This window comes from Felis catus, chromosome B1 (assembly GCF_018350175.1).
Source record: "Felis catus isolate Fca126 chromosome B1, F.catus_Fca126_mat1.0, whole genome shotgun sequence".
Classification (NCBI taxonomy): domain Eukaryota; kingdom Metazoa; phylum Chordata; class Mammalia; order Carnivora; family Felidae; genus Felis; species Felis catus.
The window spans coordinates 85,988,208-86,003,750 of NC_058371.1; the positions used below are offsets into that span (position 1 = coordinate 85,988,208).

At 40.5% G+C, this 15,543-nt stretch overlaps 1 protein-coding gene across 3 annotated transcripts in view; it reads left to right on the plus strand.

The window, feature by feature from the left end:
• MAML3 (mastermind like transcriptional coactivator 3) overlaps positions 1 to 15,543 on the plus strand; it is a 417,019-nt gene that overhangs the window by 79,427 nt on the left and 322,049 nt on the right. Inside the window, exon 1 of one of the 3 annotated variants that reach the window (XM_045055851.1) lies at positions 2,042 to 4,369. The exons of the other annotated variants lie outside the window; for them this stretch is intronic. Within the exon in view, the coding sequence (XP_044911786.1) occupies positions 4,325 to 4,369 (45 nt within the window). The 5' untranslated portion in view covers positions 2,042 to 4,324. Of the gene's footprint in view, positions 1 to 2,041; positions 4,370 to 15,543 lie in introns of those variants that run through there. 3 annotated transcript variants of the gene reach the window in all.

Consider the following 15,543-nt stretch of genomic DNA (forward strand, 5'->3'; position numbering starts at 1 on the left):
TGGAAGTTCCTAAGAAATGCTTTGAAAGGTAGATACAGATTCCTAGCCAGTTGCAGAGCTGTTGATTCTAGTCCTCCTTTCGGACTCACTGGCCCGTTGTCATCCCGTCCTCCCCACTCCCCACCTGAACACATACATACACCTTCTGTTACATAGGTGGAATGGTGATTTATATTTAGAGAACTTTTACCCTTGGGAACTGTTATCAAGATGGACACATCAGACCCCTGTTTCTTTTTACATCTTCTGTGTGAACCCAGAAGAGGTGCCAAAGAAGTGACAGTTTCGGGCAGCCTCTCCTCTTCCATGCTTCTCTAAATTTTCTGTTTGTGAGGTACTTATGCCTAGAGAAGGAGAGATGATTCGTGTCTGTTTTCTTCACTATTAATACTATTGTTAATAGTATTGCTAATAGTATTGTTAACCATTAATACTATGGTTTTCTTCACTATTAATACTATTGAGGGAACGGGTGGACTACAAGCCAGAAAGTTTCAGGGTGACAAACCAATGTTGAGATGTTCGTGGCTGCTGTTTGGATCACAACAGGCTGTCTGTCCTTTCCCTTCCTCCCCCACATCCACTGCATGGCCTCATATCGCAGACATGAACACATTCTTCAAATATCACATTCTGGAACATTCTTGCACCCCATACCAAGCCTGCCCAAGGGACTTTAGGATAATGAATGAGAGCTTTCTTAACTAATGATATTCTTGACCATCTGTCCAGTTGGTCACTGAGAACATAAGGCAGATGCTCTCTCTCTGTCTCTCTCTCTCTCTCTCTTTATCCTAATCCTTGTAAAATTATAAATGTAAAGATTTTCTGTTTATTAAATCTGAAAGAGGATGTCTGCTAATACATTTTCATTGCGTGTGTGTGTGTGTGTGTGTGTGTGTGTGTGTGTGTGTTTAGAGTAAGGTAATTGTGAGGCTGTGGGTCTAATTGATTTTTTTTAATGTTTAAAAAACATTTATTTATTTTTGAGAGAGACAGAGACAGAATGCAAGTGGGTTAGGGGCAGAGAGAGAGGGAGACACAGAATCCGAAGCAGGCTCCAGACTCTGAGCTGTCAGCACAGAGCCCGATGCGGGGCTGGAACTCACGGGCCGTGAGATCATGACCTGAGCCAAAGTTGAGCGCTCCACCGACTGAGCTACCCAGGCGCCCCTAACTGATGTTTTTTTAAGTCATGGGCTCGTGTATATGTGTTTACATTTATTCTCTGTCAGTTTGGATTTCTCAGTGTTAAAAAAGTAGGTGCCTTTATCCCTTTTTTTTTTTTTTAACATTTATAGCTAACAGAGGCAATGGAAATTTACATAGAGGAGGGAGTCTCACTTCAGTGTAAAAGCTGTAAAATTAGAAAGCTGGGCAAGTGTTTGCCACTGTATGGTTTTGTCGGGCTACAGGAATGCATCTTGAGGAAAAGGCCAGAGGAGTCAACTGGATGGAACAAGTTCAGGGTAGCCTCGCAGCTTGCATGGATGGTATTTCTGGGGGCAAGGGGTAGGTGTGCCTGTGTGTGCGTGTATGCCTGTGCTCCAGTTCGCACACATGTGGTGCCCTTTCTGGTGGCTCTTTGAGACAGCTTTTGGGAAACCTCCCCAACAGTGACAAGACATGGTATGAGTCCCCAGGAACTGAGAGACAAAGGAAGCTACAGAAGATGAGACTTAACCATGTGGTCCTGGAAGCTGGAGTTTGTGACACAAAGATGCCCCATTCCCACTTCCGTGGCACACTATAATCTGCTGTGGGAAATTTGGCAGTTTTTGTACAAACCCGGGCTGGGGGGGCACCTGGGTAGCTTAGTCGGTTAATTAAGCATTGGACTTCAGCTCAGGTCATAATCTCGTGGTTTGTGGGTTCAAGCCCCTCATCAGGCTCTGTGTTGATAGCTCAGAGCCTGGAGGCTGCTTCAGATTTTGGGTCTCCCTTTCTCTCTGCCCCTCCCCTACTCATTCTCTGTCTCTGTCTCTTTCTCTCTCTCTCTCTCTCAAAGATAAACATTAAAAAGAAAGAAGGAAGGAAAGAAAGAAAGAAAGAAAGAAAGAAAGAAAGAAAGAAAGAAAGACAGACAGACCTGGGTTGTGTTGTGAGGATGCTGGCCAGGCCAGACACTACTGTCTGGTACAGTACAGATACTAGCATGGAAGAGGTTCCCCTCTGGACAAAGAAGGGACATTCTACTTACTAATGATTTTTAAATGACATCTACCTTGACCAGATGCAGAGGGGAAAGTCATCTATCTATGTGTGTGCAAAACTCAGTCATGTTCAAATAAAGAACATGATAAACTAAAGCAGGAAGAAGTTGCCTTTGGTAGGCGCCCTTTCCTCTCAAGTGGCTCATTTGAGAGCATTTGCCTCCTCTGTGTTGGGGCTTTAAAACTCGTTCGTTGTCACATAGGTGTCATTTTTATTTCAAGGGCTTCTTTCTCCTGATTCTAATTTAGGTTTTGCTAAGCAAAGGCCAATTTCATTTTAGTTCTTGAGTGTCAGTTGCAGATCTGCTGAGCAGTTTGTTTGCTTGTTCTTGTGGGTTCTGCCTTCAGGTTTGATGCTTGCCTTTTTTTCCCCTTCCTCCTCAAGAGTGTGTTCTACTTTATTCAGATTATCTTCATCAGTGAACTGAAAAAGTAAGCTTACTCTCAAAAGGGAGAAACATTTTCATAATGGAAACACAAAATTATAATAGGCTAACGAAAGATTGTAGACCTTGAAAGTCAAAATACTTAGGTTAAAATATTTAGAGGCTTCTTTACCCAGGCATTTATTTTCACGTGAAATTATGCAACTCATTCAACAAATACGTCTGAAGCCTTTGTTAAGTGCTCAAGTGGGTACCGAAATGCAGTGGGGAACAAATCAGATGTTGTCCTGTCCTCACAGGTCTGCTTCATTTTTAGTTTAATATTAAAAAAAAAAAAAAAAAAAAACAACTTCCAATGTGACCCTTCCCTGTAGCATGATTTAACTATCAATATTTTTGTAGGCCCTCTACTACAAAGCCATCCCTGCTCATTCTTTGATAGCATCCGACCTCTGGACATACCACTTGAATTTTGTTTCTCGGTCCTATTTCCTTCACTGAAGAAAAAGGCAGTCACCCCATTGTAGAACCTTGTCGAAGGAAAAAGACTTCACATTTTACCTTCTCCTACAGGATAGTAACATTCTAAAGTTGCAGTAATCAAGGTGAAAATGTTTTTCTTAAGTTTGAAACTGATAAAATCACACACTGATTATGTGATAATGCAGGCAACTTACAAAGCCTGGTTTTTCTTAAAGTTACCCGGCTTTGAGCATTTCCATTGTTCTTTTTCACATTTTTCAGAACATGAAGAAGGAGCGAAGTGAAAGTCTGATGTGTCAAATTGTGAAATGTTTGGTTGTGGTGGGAAGGTAGAGAGGTGGATGGAAACTGTCCAGGAAACTGGACAAAACAAGTTAGTGGGCTATAATTATATTAATGGCTAACACTTATTGAGTGCTTGCTATGTACTTTGGAATGGTCTAGGAATTTTAAAATGCTAATAGTGATATAAAAACAACATATATGTCTTGAGGGCCAATTCTATGTCTGTCCCTGTTCTTGGCCATGTAAAGGTATTTACACATTTAATCTTCAGAAGAACAATATGAGATAGGTGGTATCATTTGTGATTGTTTGGAAAATGAGAGAACAGATTTCAGAGGGATAAAATAATGTGTTTTAAGGTCCAACTTGTAAGTGATAGGGTCAGGATTCAAGTCCATGTTTTTCTCACTTGAAAGCTGATAGAGTAGCTCTTGGTAGAATCCTTTTTACTGAGCAATGCTTATTTTCATTCCCTTACAAATTTATGAACTGGCCCAATTAGTCCGAAAAGTGCCCAGGCAGAGACTCTTGGTTAAGCATTCATATCCACTCTGTATTTTTGAACACTCTTTTGTGAATTCATTAGTGGCCATGCCATACTCTTCCCTCTGAGAAAAATACTTACGATACGCCTTCCAAACATTTATTGAACACCTATTACATACAAAGATTATGTGCACTTATGTTTATGGGCATAAATTAAACTATCTGCAAGGAATGATAGAGAATGTAAAGATTGAGAAAGCCATTGTGCCAAAACGTTTTGACACTCTTCCTATTGAGAGGTAAGGTCTGTGTCTCCCTGCACTTGGGTGGGCTTATGAGTACTTGGACCAATAGAATACATGGAGTTCATGACTTCCAAGGTTTCCAAGGCTGGGTCATAAAAGGCCATGGTAACTGTCACCCAGTCTTCCTGGTTGGTACCCCTGCCCTGGGAGAGGTCAGCTACAATGTATGAATTTCACCTATTCTGACACTGCCTTGCTGGAGAGGCCACAGGTAGGCTCTCTGATTGGAAGCTCCAGTGTACCTCCCAACCAACAGCCAATGTCAGTTGCCTGCTCTGCAGACGAACCATGCTGGGTGGCCAGCCTACTGGAGCCTTCTGATGATGCAGCACCAACAGACTCGTGACTGTAACCATAAGGAACCCTAAGTGAGCCCTACCCAAATTCCTGACTCACTGAACCAAAATGGTGTTTTAAGGCCTTGAGTTTTGGGAATAGATGTTATAACTACAAGAATTAACCATACTTACAAAATTTTAAAAATCTCCCAAGCTTTGAAACTAAATATTCTGGGGTCAGTGGCTTTTTTTTAAACTAATTTTATTTGAAAGGATCAAAGCGTATAACTGGATATGGTACAGTATTAACAGTGGCCACTTAATTTAGAGATGACCTTAATTTTTTGAGATGACTTTAATTTGAAATGATATTTTTCACATAGTGATTTCTATAGTATTTGCTATAATTACTGTATGTTCCTTATTCCTTAATTTATCCTTCCTTTTTTGTTCACCAAAAGCAGATAAAATAAGGTAAGACTGACATTTATGTATTGCCTGATGTATGAATTTTAAATATTTGAAAATTATTAAATATAGGAAAAAATTCGGTCTTGTTATATTTATTTTCACAAATAGAATTAGCTGCCTAATTTTGGCAGCTAAGTATGCTTTTGGCAGAATAGTAGAGACACTACAGAAAACTGTGCTGTTTTAAGAATTTAATACATCAACCATACCCCTCCCCACTCCAGTTATTTTTATATTGTGGGGCATTATAATTTAATAACATACAGAAATTGTTAGCAAGCTAATAATTAATTGTAAGTACTGCTATGCTGTCTCCTTCCCCTGACTTTGTGGCTGTCCCAGCAATTCTCTGAGAATCTGTGTCACAGATTTGCAAACTCTTGGCCATTTTGATAACTGGGCTCAAGTCCTGTCCCTGAGCCGTAGAGGAAATTGAACCCTTTCTGAGAGCCTTGGATTTTTTCTTCTGTGTTCCTTCTCCTTTTTCTTAGTCTGTCTTTCTGTTTTTGTCACGCACATACACACCCTATAAAATCTTATCCTGAATGATCCACTGGGATTGTGATATTAAGTGATTTCCTTGATTACTACCCTGAGTCCCTTTCCCTGCTTCCAGAAAGCCTTGATATTGGAAAAAAAGCACGCCAAAATGTATCATTCAGGAATTCAGACATGAACACTGTTCGAAGTTGCTCATGTAAGTGATGCTGGCCCTAACCCATTTACATAAAAGATTGGAAGTCTTGGAGATAAATAAATAAATAAATGCCTGTGTAGTATAAAATCCTTTTCTTCAGTATCTGAATAATTGGCACAAAAAGGTTGTGTGGTTCATCTTGCAATACCAATCTAAAGGTCTTAGGTTCAAATTGATACTAATCAAGACTTAAATTGGATGGGATCTCCCAGAAAGGAGGCGGCAGCTAGGAGGGTGGGAAAATCTGGGGCAGTCTTGGTACCGTCTGAAAAGTGTTTGGCCATCTTAGACCAGGTCAGGCTGTAGCTTTATGCAGCAGCTCCTACAAGGCTCCAGATTGTACGTATTTCCTGTCTCTGGTGACCTTAGTGGAAAAACAGCTGGGATTCACTTAACACTGAAACTTATTATTTTGTAATTACTCAGCTTTGATTACCCAAACCTCACATTAGTCCCTTCCAGCAATATGACTTTTTTTCTGCTCCTCTTTGTACAGATATATTTGTATGCCAAAGTAAGTCTTTCCTTTTAGATTAATTCCCAGGGCACATCTGTCCACATACATATCAAATGGGTCAAGCCACTGACCTGTGTGGTTGAGAGAGACATCTGTAAGTATCAGAATGATACTTCCTAAAACCTTTGTAGTGAGTAGCGAGCAAAGAGATGCAGACGTTACTCAGGGAACCAGCACATATTAGGAGCTGGCCTTGATGGCATGTCATCTATGCCACGAAGGCTCTGTGTTAGCCACTCGATAGTTTGTTTACTCCTGACAGCACCTTCCAAGGTAGTATTCCCACATCCACTGTTAGAAAATCAAGGCTCAGAGCAGACATTAGTCCTGACCAGGCACTAAGTTGTGATTCAAACTCAGATTTGTTTGAATCCTGTTCTTTAGAACACACCAGTCTTGAAAAGCAAAGGTCGAATCTGGGATGTTTCATACATCTGATGTACTTATTTTCACCCAATTTTTTTGGTCTGCCTAGTGAATGAAACACAGGGGTGAGCCCTTGAAAACTGTGTAAGCAATCAACCATTGCTGATGGTGTGCACCAAGAGGCCTGACTATCTAGGCTCTTGCAAAGGAGGAAGACCCTGATAAATCCTTTTGTAAAGTTGGGATATCATTCATTGATTAGTACTTATTGAGCAGCTCTTAGCTGCTCAATTAGCAGTTATTAGTAGGTACTTACTGAGCAGCTCCTGCATGCCAGGAATTGAGTTTTGGCGTCTTTCCTGAGGGAGCTTACTATCTGATGGAGGTGCCAAGGATGTGGAGGCAAGGCTGCTGGGCAGAGTAAAGCCCATTTTATGATGAGAATAATCTCATATGGACCAGATGATCTATAGCTTCGAATTTTCACATGTCATATTACTTTTTAAAGGCGGGGGGTAAATTTACAGCTCCCGTATAGGCCAGGAGAGACTTGGAAGGCAGGGCTCTGCCAGAGGTTTCAAAAATCTTAATATGGATGAGTCAGGGCCCAAATGCTCACAGGGAACTGTGTTGGTTTGGCAAGGCTGTTGATTTGTGAAGGGGAGCAGCTACTATCTGGACTGACTTTATAATCGAGAAGGTCACGAAGCTGGTAAAGCCAAGAGACATTGATTTTGAACTTACAGCTCTGTAGGTGAAGGTCTGCCCCTGATTTCCAAAAGCAGAACAAATTGGCTGTATTTTACATGAGAAACAGCACCATCAGTAGGAGCCGACTGATATGTGAGTAATTATACTTCTTCTCCTTTTTACTTCAGTAAAATAAATAGTAGCAATGTGTATCCGAAAAAATACAAAGAGGCTAAAAAGAAAGACGGATTCTACCTTGATGCAATTTTACGAAGTAAAAGCAAACCATAATTCCGAACACAACTGAGTATTCAGTGTCAACTTAATTTAGACTTTCACTTCCATATATGTACCTATCACAAAATGGCTTTTGAATTTTGCCAGCAAACCCTTTATATATAAAAATAAAAGCAAGTCTTTACTTAATGCTCCCCTGTGAGTTCTTGGCACTTAATGGTGGAGATACCTGCATGGGTAGGAGTTTTACCCTGTGAGTACCTTTACGTGTCAGTGAAAGGTAAAGACGGCTTCAATCCAGATAGACATGGTTGTTGGACAGTTTTGGTGTCTGTGCGATATAAATAATTTGGTGATTTGGGGGAAAGAAACCTAAGAGATGGGAAGTTAGGAGCCACTGGAACCTTCCAGCAATTTGAAAAGAGTCTTGAGAAAATCTTCTGGTAATTTGAAGAGAGCTGCAAGGAATAAAACCTAAAAAGCCCCTCTTTAATTTTAGCAGTTCTATTGTTTTTGGTAAGGTGAGGAGGGGGGAGGGTCATGAGAGGGAGGAGGTGATTGTTTTTCTGATAGACATCGTGTGTTCATGATGGACAGTCTGAGCTGGTCAGTATATGACACCGAATCCCGGCTTCCAAAAAAGACCAGGCCACAGCAGGGTCAGAAAGACTCTAGTCTTGTACCTTACTGATCTACAGGAACCAGAGGGCCCAAGCTCCATGGTTACCTTCTGCTCCTCCCCTCCCCGCCCCCCAAAATGAATCAGCCAGCCAGACTAGTGCTTCAAGTGTGAAAAGGCAGAAAGCCACCTCCAGCCCTATAAACAATAGAAACATTCACAGTTTGGTAAAAGTCCATGATAAAGTACTTTTCTATGCCACTAATTTGGTAAACTTTGGGTAAGATTATGTCTTCCTTGTATTTTGTCTTATATAGACATAAAAGGCTTGTAATCCTCATCAAAACATAAAAGGCTTGTAATGTGCTTCTTACATTTCCTCCGGCATGAGTGTTATATCAGAATACATCTCACTTATGAAACGATTAGCAATTTCCTCCTTAATTCAGTGAGTTTATAAAGTACCTATAGGATGCATTTTTTTCCTAAAACACCTCCTCAAAGGTCAGATTCTTCAAAGAATCAAACCAAAGGGGGTTGTCTGAAATTTAGAAAGTAGGGACCCATTTATACGATGAAATGTGGAATATAATCAAGTTGTTGAAATATGAAGTTTGCTTCTGATTTTCTCCATAAGAAGGAATTTTTTCCAGCAGCTCCAAGGTTGGAGGAGAAGGAGCGTAAGGTCTGCCTCTATACTTCATGACACACATTCTTAAATAGTCTCTTTTCAATATGCCTGATGGGTTTTATTCTACCAGTGTGCATCTGTTTGTATATTGAATGTTTTAGAGAGCACTGAACATCATACCAGAATGCTACTGTATGTTTAGCAAAATGTTAGACTATAAGAGAGAAAACTTGAGATCTGTTTCCTTTTACTTAAAAAAAAACAAGCAAGCAAGCAAACACACAAAATTAGAAGTAAAGAGGACGTTTCAGTCTATAGTATTCCGGATGGTCAGTTATTGTCAGTTTTAGCATCAACCATGATGTACCAGAAGATTCTGACCTCATGATGTTTCCAAATAAAGGTCCTGTATGTTTTAAACAAACTAATAACTATAAGGACCCCAAAGTAGAGTATAAAAGGGAATGTGGAACCCCCTGCGAAACAAATTAAGAAATCCTTTAAGGCTATCCAAAATGTGGATTCGCTTCAGGAAGGAAGCAGGAAAAATGCTGACAACATCTCACAGTGAGTGCGTGGGAGGAAGTGGGGGGGACCTTCTGGCCATTTTAACTTTCCGGATAGGATGGCATGACTTGAGTCATTTGTCTTCCTTGATTCCTCTTAGGAAGAAGGAATATTGACCATTTATTACAGTTCTACCCAATTCTTTAGATTTATTCTCTCTCTGTGTTTCTGTCTCTGTCTCTGTCTCTCAGTGTCTCTCTACCCCCTCAGTTCAGAGTTCATACCTGGCTGCCTCTTTGCTATACAGCCCAGTGATGTTTTTTTTCAACGTTTTTTTTTTTTTTTAATTTATTTTTGGGACAGAGAGAGACAGAGCATGAACGGGGGAGGGGCAGAGAGAGAGGGAGACACAGAATCGGACACAGGCTCCAAGCCATCAGCCCAGAGCCTGACGCGGGGCTCGAACTCACGGACCGCGAGATCGTGACCTGGCTGAAGTCGGACGCTTAACCGACTGCGCCACCCAGGCGCCCCAACAGCCCAGTGATGTTAAACAAAGAAAGAGGGACAAGGAGGGCTTTAGAATCCAGCTAACCTGAGTTCTGGCTACTCTTTTTTTTTTTTTTTTTTTAATTTTTTAAATGTTTATTTATTTTTGAGAGAGACAGACAGAGTGTGCGCAGGGGAGGGGCAGAGAGAAAGGGGGAGACCCAGAATCCGAAGCAGGCTCCAGGCTCCAAGCTGTCAGCTCAGAGCCCGATGCCAGGCTCCAGCCCACTAACGAGAAGATCACGAGAAGATCACGACTTTAGCTGAAGTCGGAAGCTTAACCAATTGAGCCACACAGGCGCCCCTGGCTATGCTACTTAATTGCCCTGTGATCTTAGGCAGATTTCTCAATAGCTCTGTGCCTCTTGTTTCTTCATCTAGAATGGGAATAATAATACCAAGTTCGTGTTGTGAGGCTTTAAGTAAATAATGTATATAAAATGTTTAGCACAGTGTCTGGCACATTGCAAACATCTAATGAATGTTAGCTATTACAGTTAGGTTAAAAATATTAAGATGGGTGTTGCAATGACTCACTTGCAAACCACAGAAACATTTCATCTACTGGAATTCAGTCATTCAGCAACCACCGCTACTGATCAGGAATAAAAACAAGTGAATACTGTATAATTAAGGAAGTAAGCAGAAAAGCCTCTAGAAAGCCAACATAGAGGCTCAAAATCTATGTCCTAGAACTACGTACTCTCCTCATAGGGGTGCTTCTCCAGTTCTTACGCAGTTCTTTACTCATTTGGTCCTATGTATTTGTGTTTTACACATGATTTTTAACAACTGTGACAACTGATTTCTTTTTTTTTTTTTTTAATTTTTTTTTTCAACGTTTATTTATTTTTGGGACAGAGAGAGTCAGAGCATGAACGGGGGAGGGGCAGAGAGAGAGGGAGACACAGAATCGGAAACAGGCTCCAGGCTCTGAGCCATCAGCCCAGAGCCCGACACGGGGCTCGAACTCATGGACCGCGAGATCGTGACCCGGCTGAAGTCGGACGCTTAACCGACTGCGCCACCCAGGCGCCCCTGTGACAACTGATTTCTAAGCCTACGGCAGATTAGACACAGCAAATTAGAAGGGAGAAGGACCAGTAGAGGCAGCCACATGGTGGGCAGAAATAAGTAATAACTCAACTGCAAATAGAAGGAAAACCGAACCTATTGAAAGACGGAAAACTCTAAGAGCACAGAAATTCAAAGCCATTTACTTGATGACACTGGTTCTTAAACCTTAGCCTGCGTCAGACTCATTTGGAAGGCTTGTTAAAACACAGATCTTTTGGCCTCACCCCAAGAGTGTCTGAGTCAGTAGGTCTGGGGAGGTTCCGAGTATCTGCAGTTCCAGCAAGTTCCCAGGAGGTGCTGCTGCCTTCCGGCCTCGGGGCCACACTGGTGTAGCGGTAACACAACATCTCATGAAAAAGGTTTCATTTTGTTCACTTTTCTCTGTTCAAGAAGGCAAAAGGGCTTGTGCTTCCTTCTAGAAAGAGAATACATTCAAAATAATTAATTCAAAATAACCTTTTTGGCATGTGAAGAGGGAACTTCGGACTCTTCAGAAGAGGTAGCGGTCTGCGGTGATGCAATGCCTGAGGCTCCTGGGTAGCCAGGTCATCCAGTGGTTGTGATAATGGGGGGTGAGGGGGGTGGGGTGGAGCAAGGTAGCTGTTCCCACTCGACAATGCTATTTGTGAGTTTTTCGGAGGTATTTGTGTTTGTGTCATTGCTGTGCTTCCTCCGCCTTTTCTTAGTGCCTTTCTAGACAAAAAGACTTCACAAACAGATGTTTTTTCTGCCACACCAACTGTTTGATTCAACTTAGCTCTCATAAATAGTTGAGTTTGTTTCAGTAACAATGTCAAAACACTGGGCTCCGTGGCAGTTGCATATACAGGCACCATATTGTCATTCCCTTTTCAGTTCCTTTTGCCAGTTAGTGGTAATTTCTGCCAGCGCCAAATGAAGTCTGAGTAACAAGTCATTGGACTAAGGTGACCGTTTGTGAAAGTGGCAACAGCCTTCTTCGTGAAGACCATTTCCATTCTGAACATCAGATTTTTAAATTTTTCATTAAATAAGAGGAAGATACATCTAGACTGGCAAAAATTACTACTGGCCAAGGTTGTATTTTAGTAACTGGGTATAAACTTAGCCTTGTTACTTGCCTGGAATGGACATATTGGAACTCTGGCACCATGGTGAACTTTGATCGTTGTTTTGATTACAGAAATCCTTCAGAATTCTCTCGTACCAGACCTTCTAAGAACAGCATTTTGTTTCTTGCTAATCTTAGAGGTGCTAAAGTGCCATCTCCCCCCTGTATCAGAGGCAGTATGTTTTTTAACTAGAGAATGCAGTCTTCCATATCATAGTTAGGGGATTACTTTCATTAGGCAGATCTCGCTCTATGATAAATATCCTTGGTGCCTTGAGCTGTTAACTTACTTAGGGGCTCGAACTCACGGACCGCGAGATCGTGACCTGGCTGAAGTCGGACGCTTAACTGACTGCGCCACCCAGGCGCCCCAAACTTACTTAGGGATGGTGGTTTTTTGGGTTTTTTTTTGTTTTTTTTTTTTTTGTTTTTTGAATCCAATTCTGATAAAAAGCGATGACTGTTCCCAGAATGTTCAGTGAAAAATGAAACATGGCTCCAGGATTTGGTGCTGGTGGCTGAGAGGGAGTAGGAGTGAAAAGAGGAGATGAGTAGAGCTTTGAAAATCCATCTCTGCATGTGAGTGCCCCGTAGAAATCCACATCAAATGTGCATGCCTGATTGTCACCACTGACGATATGAAATTTAAGCCATTGTATTCCTTGATAACTTGGAATAAAAACAAAAATTTCTGGGCCCACAGTTGCTTATTCTTTCTCTGCCTGTTTAGCTGAGCAGAGATCATTCTGTGCTGATGTCATTGAATTCCAACTAGACCTGGACCCTCTGGCTGAAATCCAGTGGCCTGTGTATTTAGATTTCTGTTTACATGGGATCATGCTGATCACTGCATTAATACTGTAATTAGGGACAGGTCAAACCTTTTACTTCTGTGTGTGTGCTACAAAATCTTCAGCACCTGTATTTAAATAGATTCTAGAGTGTTTAAGAACATCAGAATATCATTTATGACAGTGATATTTTAGGTAGGCAATGGCTATTCGAACACTGTTTTATAACATTTAATGTAGGATCTGACGGTCTCTGTAGGAGAAATCCATAAAATAAGCAAGACTTTAATTTTCCTTTTAATTTAGTGTCTGGCTTTAAAATGGCTTTCCATGCATTTACTGTGACTGGCCATATTAGCACTGATCTAATGCCCTGTTCAAAGAAATCTTTATAATGTTTTTTTAGGACCCGTGTAGCTGAGCTATATCAGGGGCAGAGTATTGGGGTTAAATTAAAAGAAGTTACCCCATCTTGGTTCACAGTTTTTACTTTGATTTCAAGCTTGTGCTAATGATGTCTGTGACTTCTGATGGCTTAACAGTCCCTTTTCTCTAATGCCCTTGCAAATCCCAGCTGGACTCTTCCAGACCTTTATTAATATAAATAAAAATTGATATTGTTCCATGTATCACATCACACGTAAAAAATTAAAGATCTTTTGAGTTCTAAACATAGTAACTTTTGTTGGAGGAAACCAGTTTTGCCTGTATTTTAATGCCTCTTAAATTTCTATTTGAAAAAGATGCATATTTGATTTTTCCATTGCAATGCTATAGAAACCCTGGCAATTTCTGTAAAACTAACAGATCCTCTTGTTTTTTTCCTATCTCTTAACCTGATCTTTAACTCTTGTAGACACGTTTCAAATCACCCAAGGTCAGTTTTCACTCCAGCCTCCTTCATAAGGGTTGACTCCCTTCAGTGATGAATATACTAATACAAATTTATAAAATGTGACCTATATCAGACTATCTAATGGTTCAGACATGATAATCCCTTTATTAAACCCTCATTTATTTCTTTAAAAAAATTTTTTAGTGTTTATTTTTGAGAGAGAGTGAGAGAGAGAGAGAGAGACAGAGCACAAGCAAGGTGGGGGGTGATGCAGAGAGAGAGAGAGGGGGAGACACAGAATTCGAAGGAGGCTCCAGGCTCTGAGCTGTCAGCACAGAGCCCGATGTGGGGCTTGAACTCATGAACTGCGAGATCATGACCTGAGCCAAAGTTGGATACTCAACCGACTGAGCCACCCAGGCACTCCACACTCATTTATTTCTTTATGCTTTTATTTCATGTTTTTTAATAAGGATTTATTTTATTTCCTTTTAATAATCAGATATTGAAAATGTCAGAGTATTTCTTTTCAACTTTGACCTAAATCCCTGGTCAGCAAATGCTCCTAAAGTACCTTCCTTAGTAACTATATGTTATCAGATTTTCAAAGCTTTTCCTTCCATAAGTATTCTATACAGTAGGGGAAAGTGATTTCCTTCAGAGAAGAGGACCCCCTCTCTACCCCAACTCATTCCTTCAGGAGGTGCTTACTGAATTCCTACTTTATTCCCAATGACTGTGCTAATTGAATACCTACTATGTTCCTGTGACTGTGCTAGGGATATTACAGTGAATAAGAAAGATGTTTCTCTTTCCTTCATGAAGCTTAAAGTCACCTGATGACATTTGATAACGTAATGAGATCTTTTCCATTGTAGTATATGACTACCTTTAGACCAATTGAAAAAATGAAAATAAACCTCAAGCAGAAATAATAAGAGTTGTTCTAGAAAGCACGGAATTCTGATTTTGCCATACATTTAGAACGTCTAGGCAATAAGTAAAATCCCGATGAAAAAAGACCGTCTTCACCTGAACGATAGTGTTGTTCGGCATGCGCAGAAGAACAGACGATATTACCGCATCTTACATACAAGATGCAGCCTTCTCAGGGGAAAACACATCCCAGACTCTTTCATTTCTCTCATACCTGTTCTCTTTTTCTTTTCCTTCCATTTCTGATTTCTAACTGAGCTTGGATTTTTTTTTTTTTTAATTAGGCCAAGGACATAAAGATCCATGTTTAAACCCATAGGGTTAATTCAGAAGAACAAGTAATTTATACTGAAACGTTCATTGTAGTGCTTTTTAAAACAACAACAACAACAAAATTGTAAACTAAAAAAAGAAAAAAAAAAAGCTCAATAATAAGGGAGTAGAGAAACAAAAATAGTAGGAATACCAGAAAGGTAACCTGTGGTGGTTGGCACTGTGCTGAAACACGAAATACCGGAGACGGACAGAAGACAGGTACTTGAACATACAGATGAACAATGATGCCATAGAGCATACAATCTTTGTTTCATATCTAGTATCGACCTCTCCATTCATTCACCAAAATCAAGCAGGAATAATGAAAAAATTACATCAAATATTAGGTACTTTTTCTTACAAAAGTAACATATTAGTAATTTAAATAATACTGTAAACTCGAAGTTGACTGCCACCAAAAATAAATGAAGTGTTTAAAGGAAAACAAAATTTGACTGCACTTTTTAAAAGAATCGTACTTTCTTTCCTTCTTGGTCCATTATTTGCTGATATTTAACTTTTTTTTTTTTTTTTTTTTTTTTTTAATTTTTTTTTCAACGTTTATTTATTTTTGGGACAGAGAGAGACAGAGCATGAACAGGGGAGGGGCAGAGAGAGAGGGAGACACAGAATCAGAAACAGGCTCCAGGCTCTGAGCCATCAGCCCAGAGCCCGACGCGGGGCTCGAACTCATGGACCGCGAGATCGTGACCTGGCTGAAGTCAGACGCTTAACCGACTGCGCCACCCAGGCGCCCCATAACTTTTAAAGGATATGGT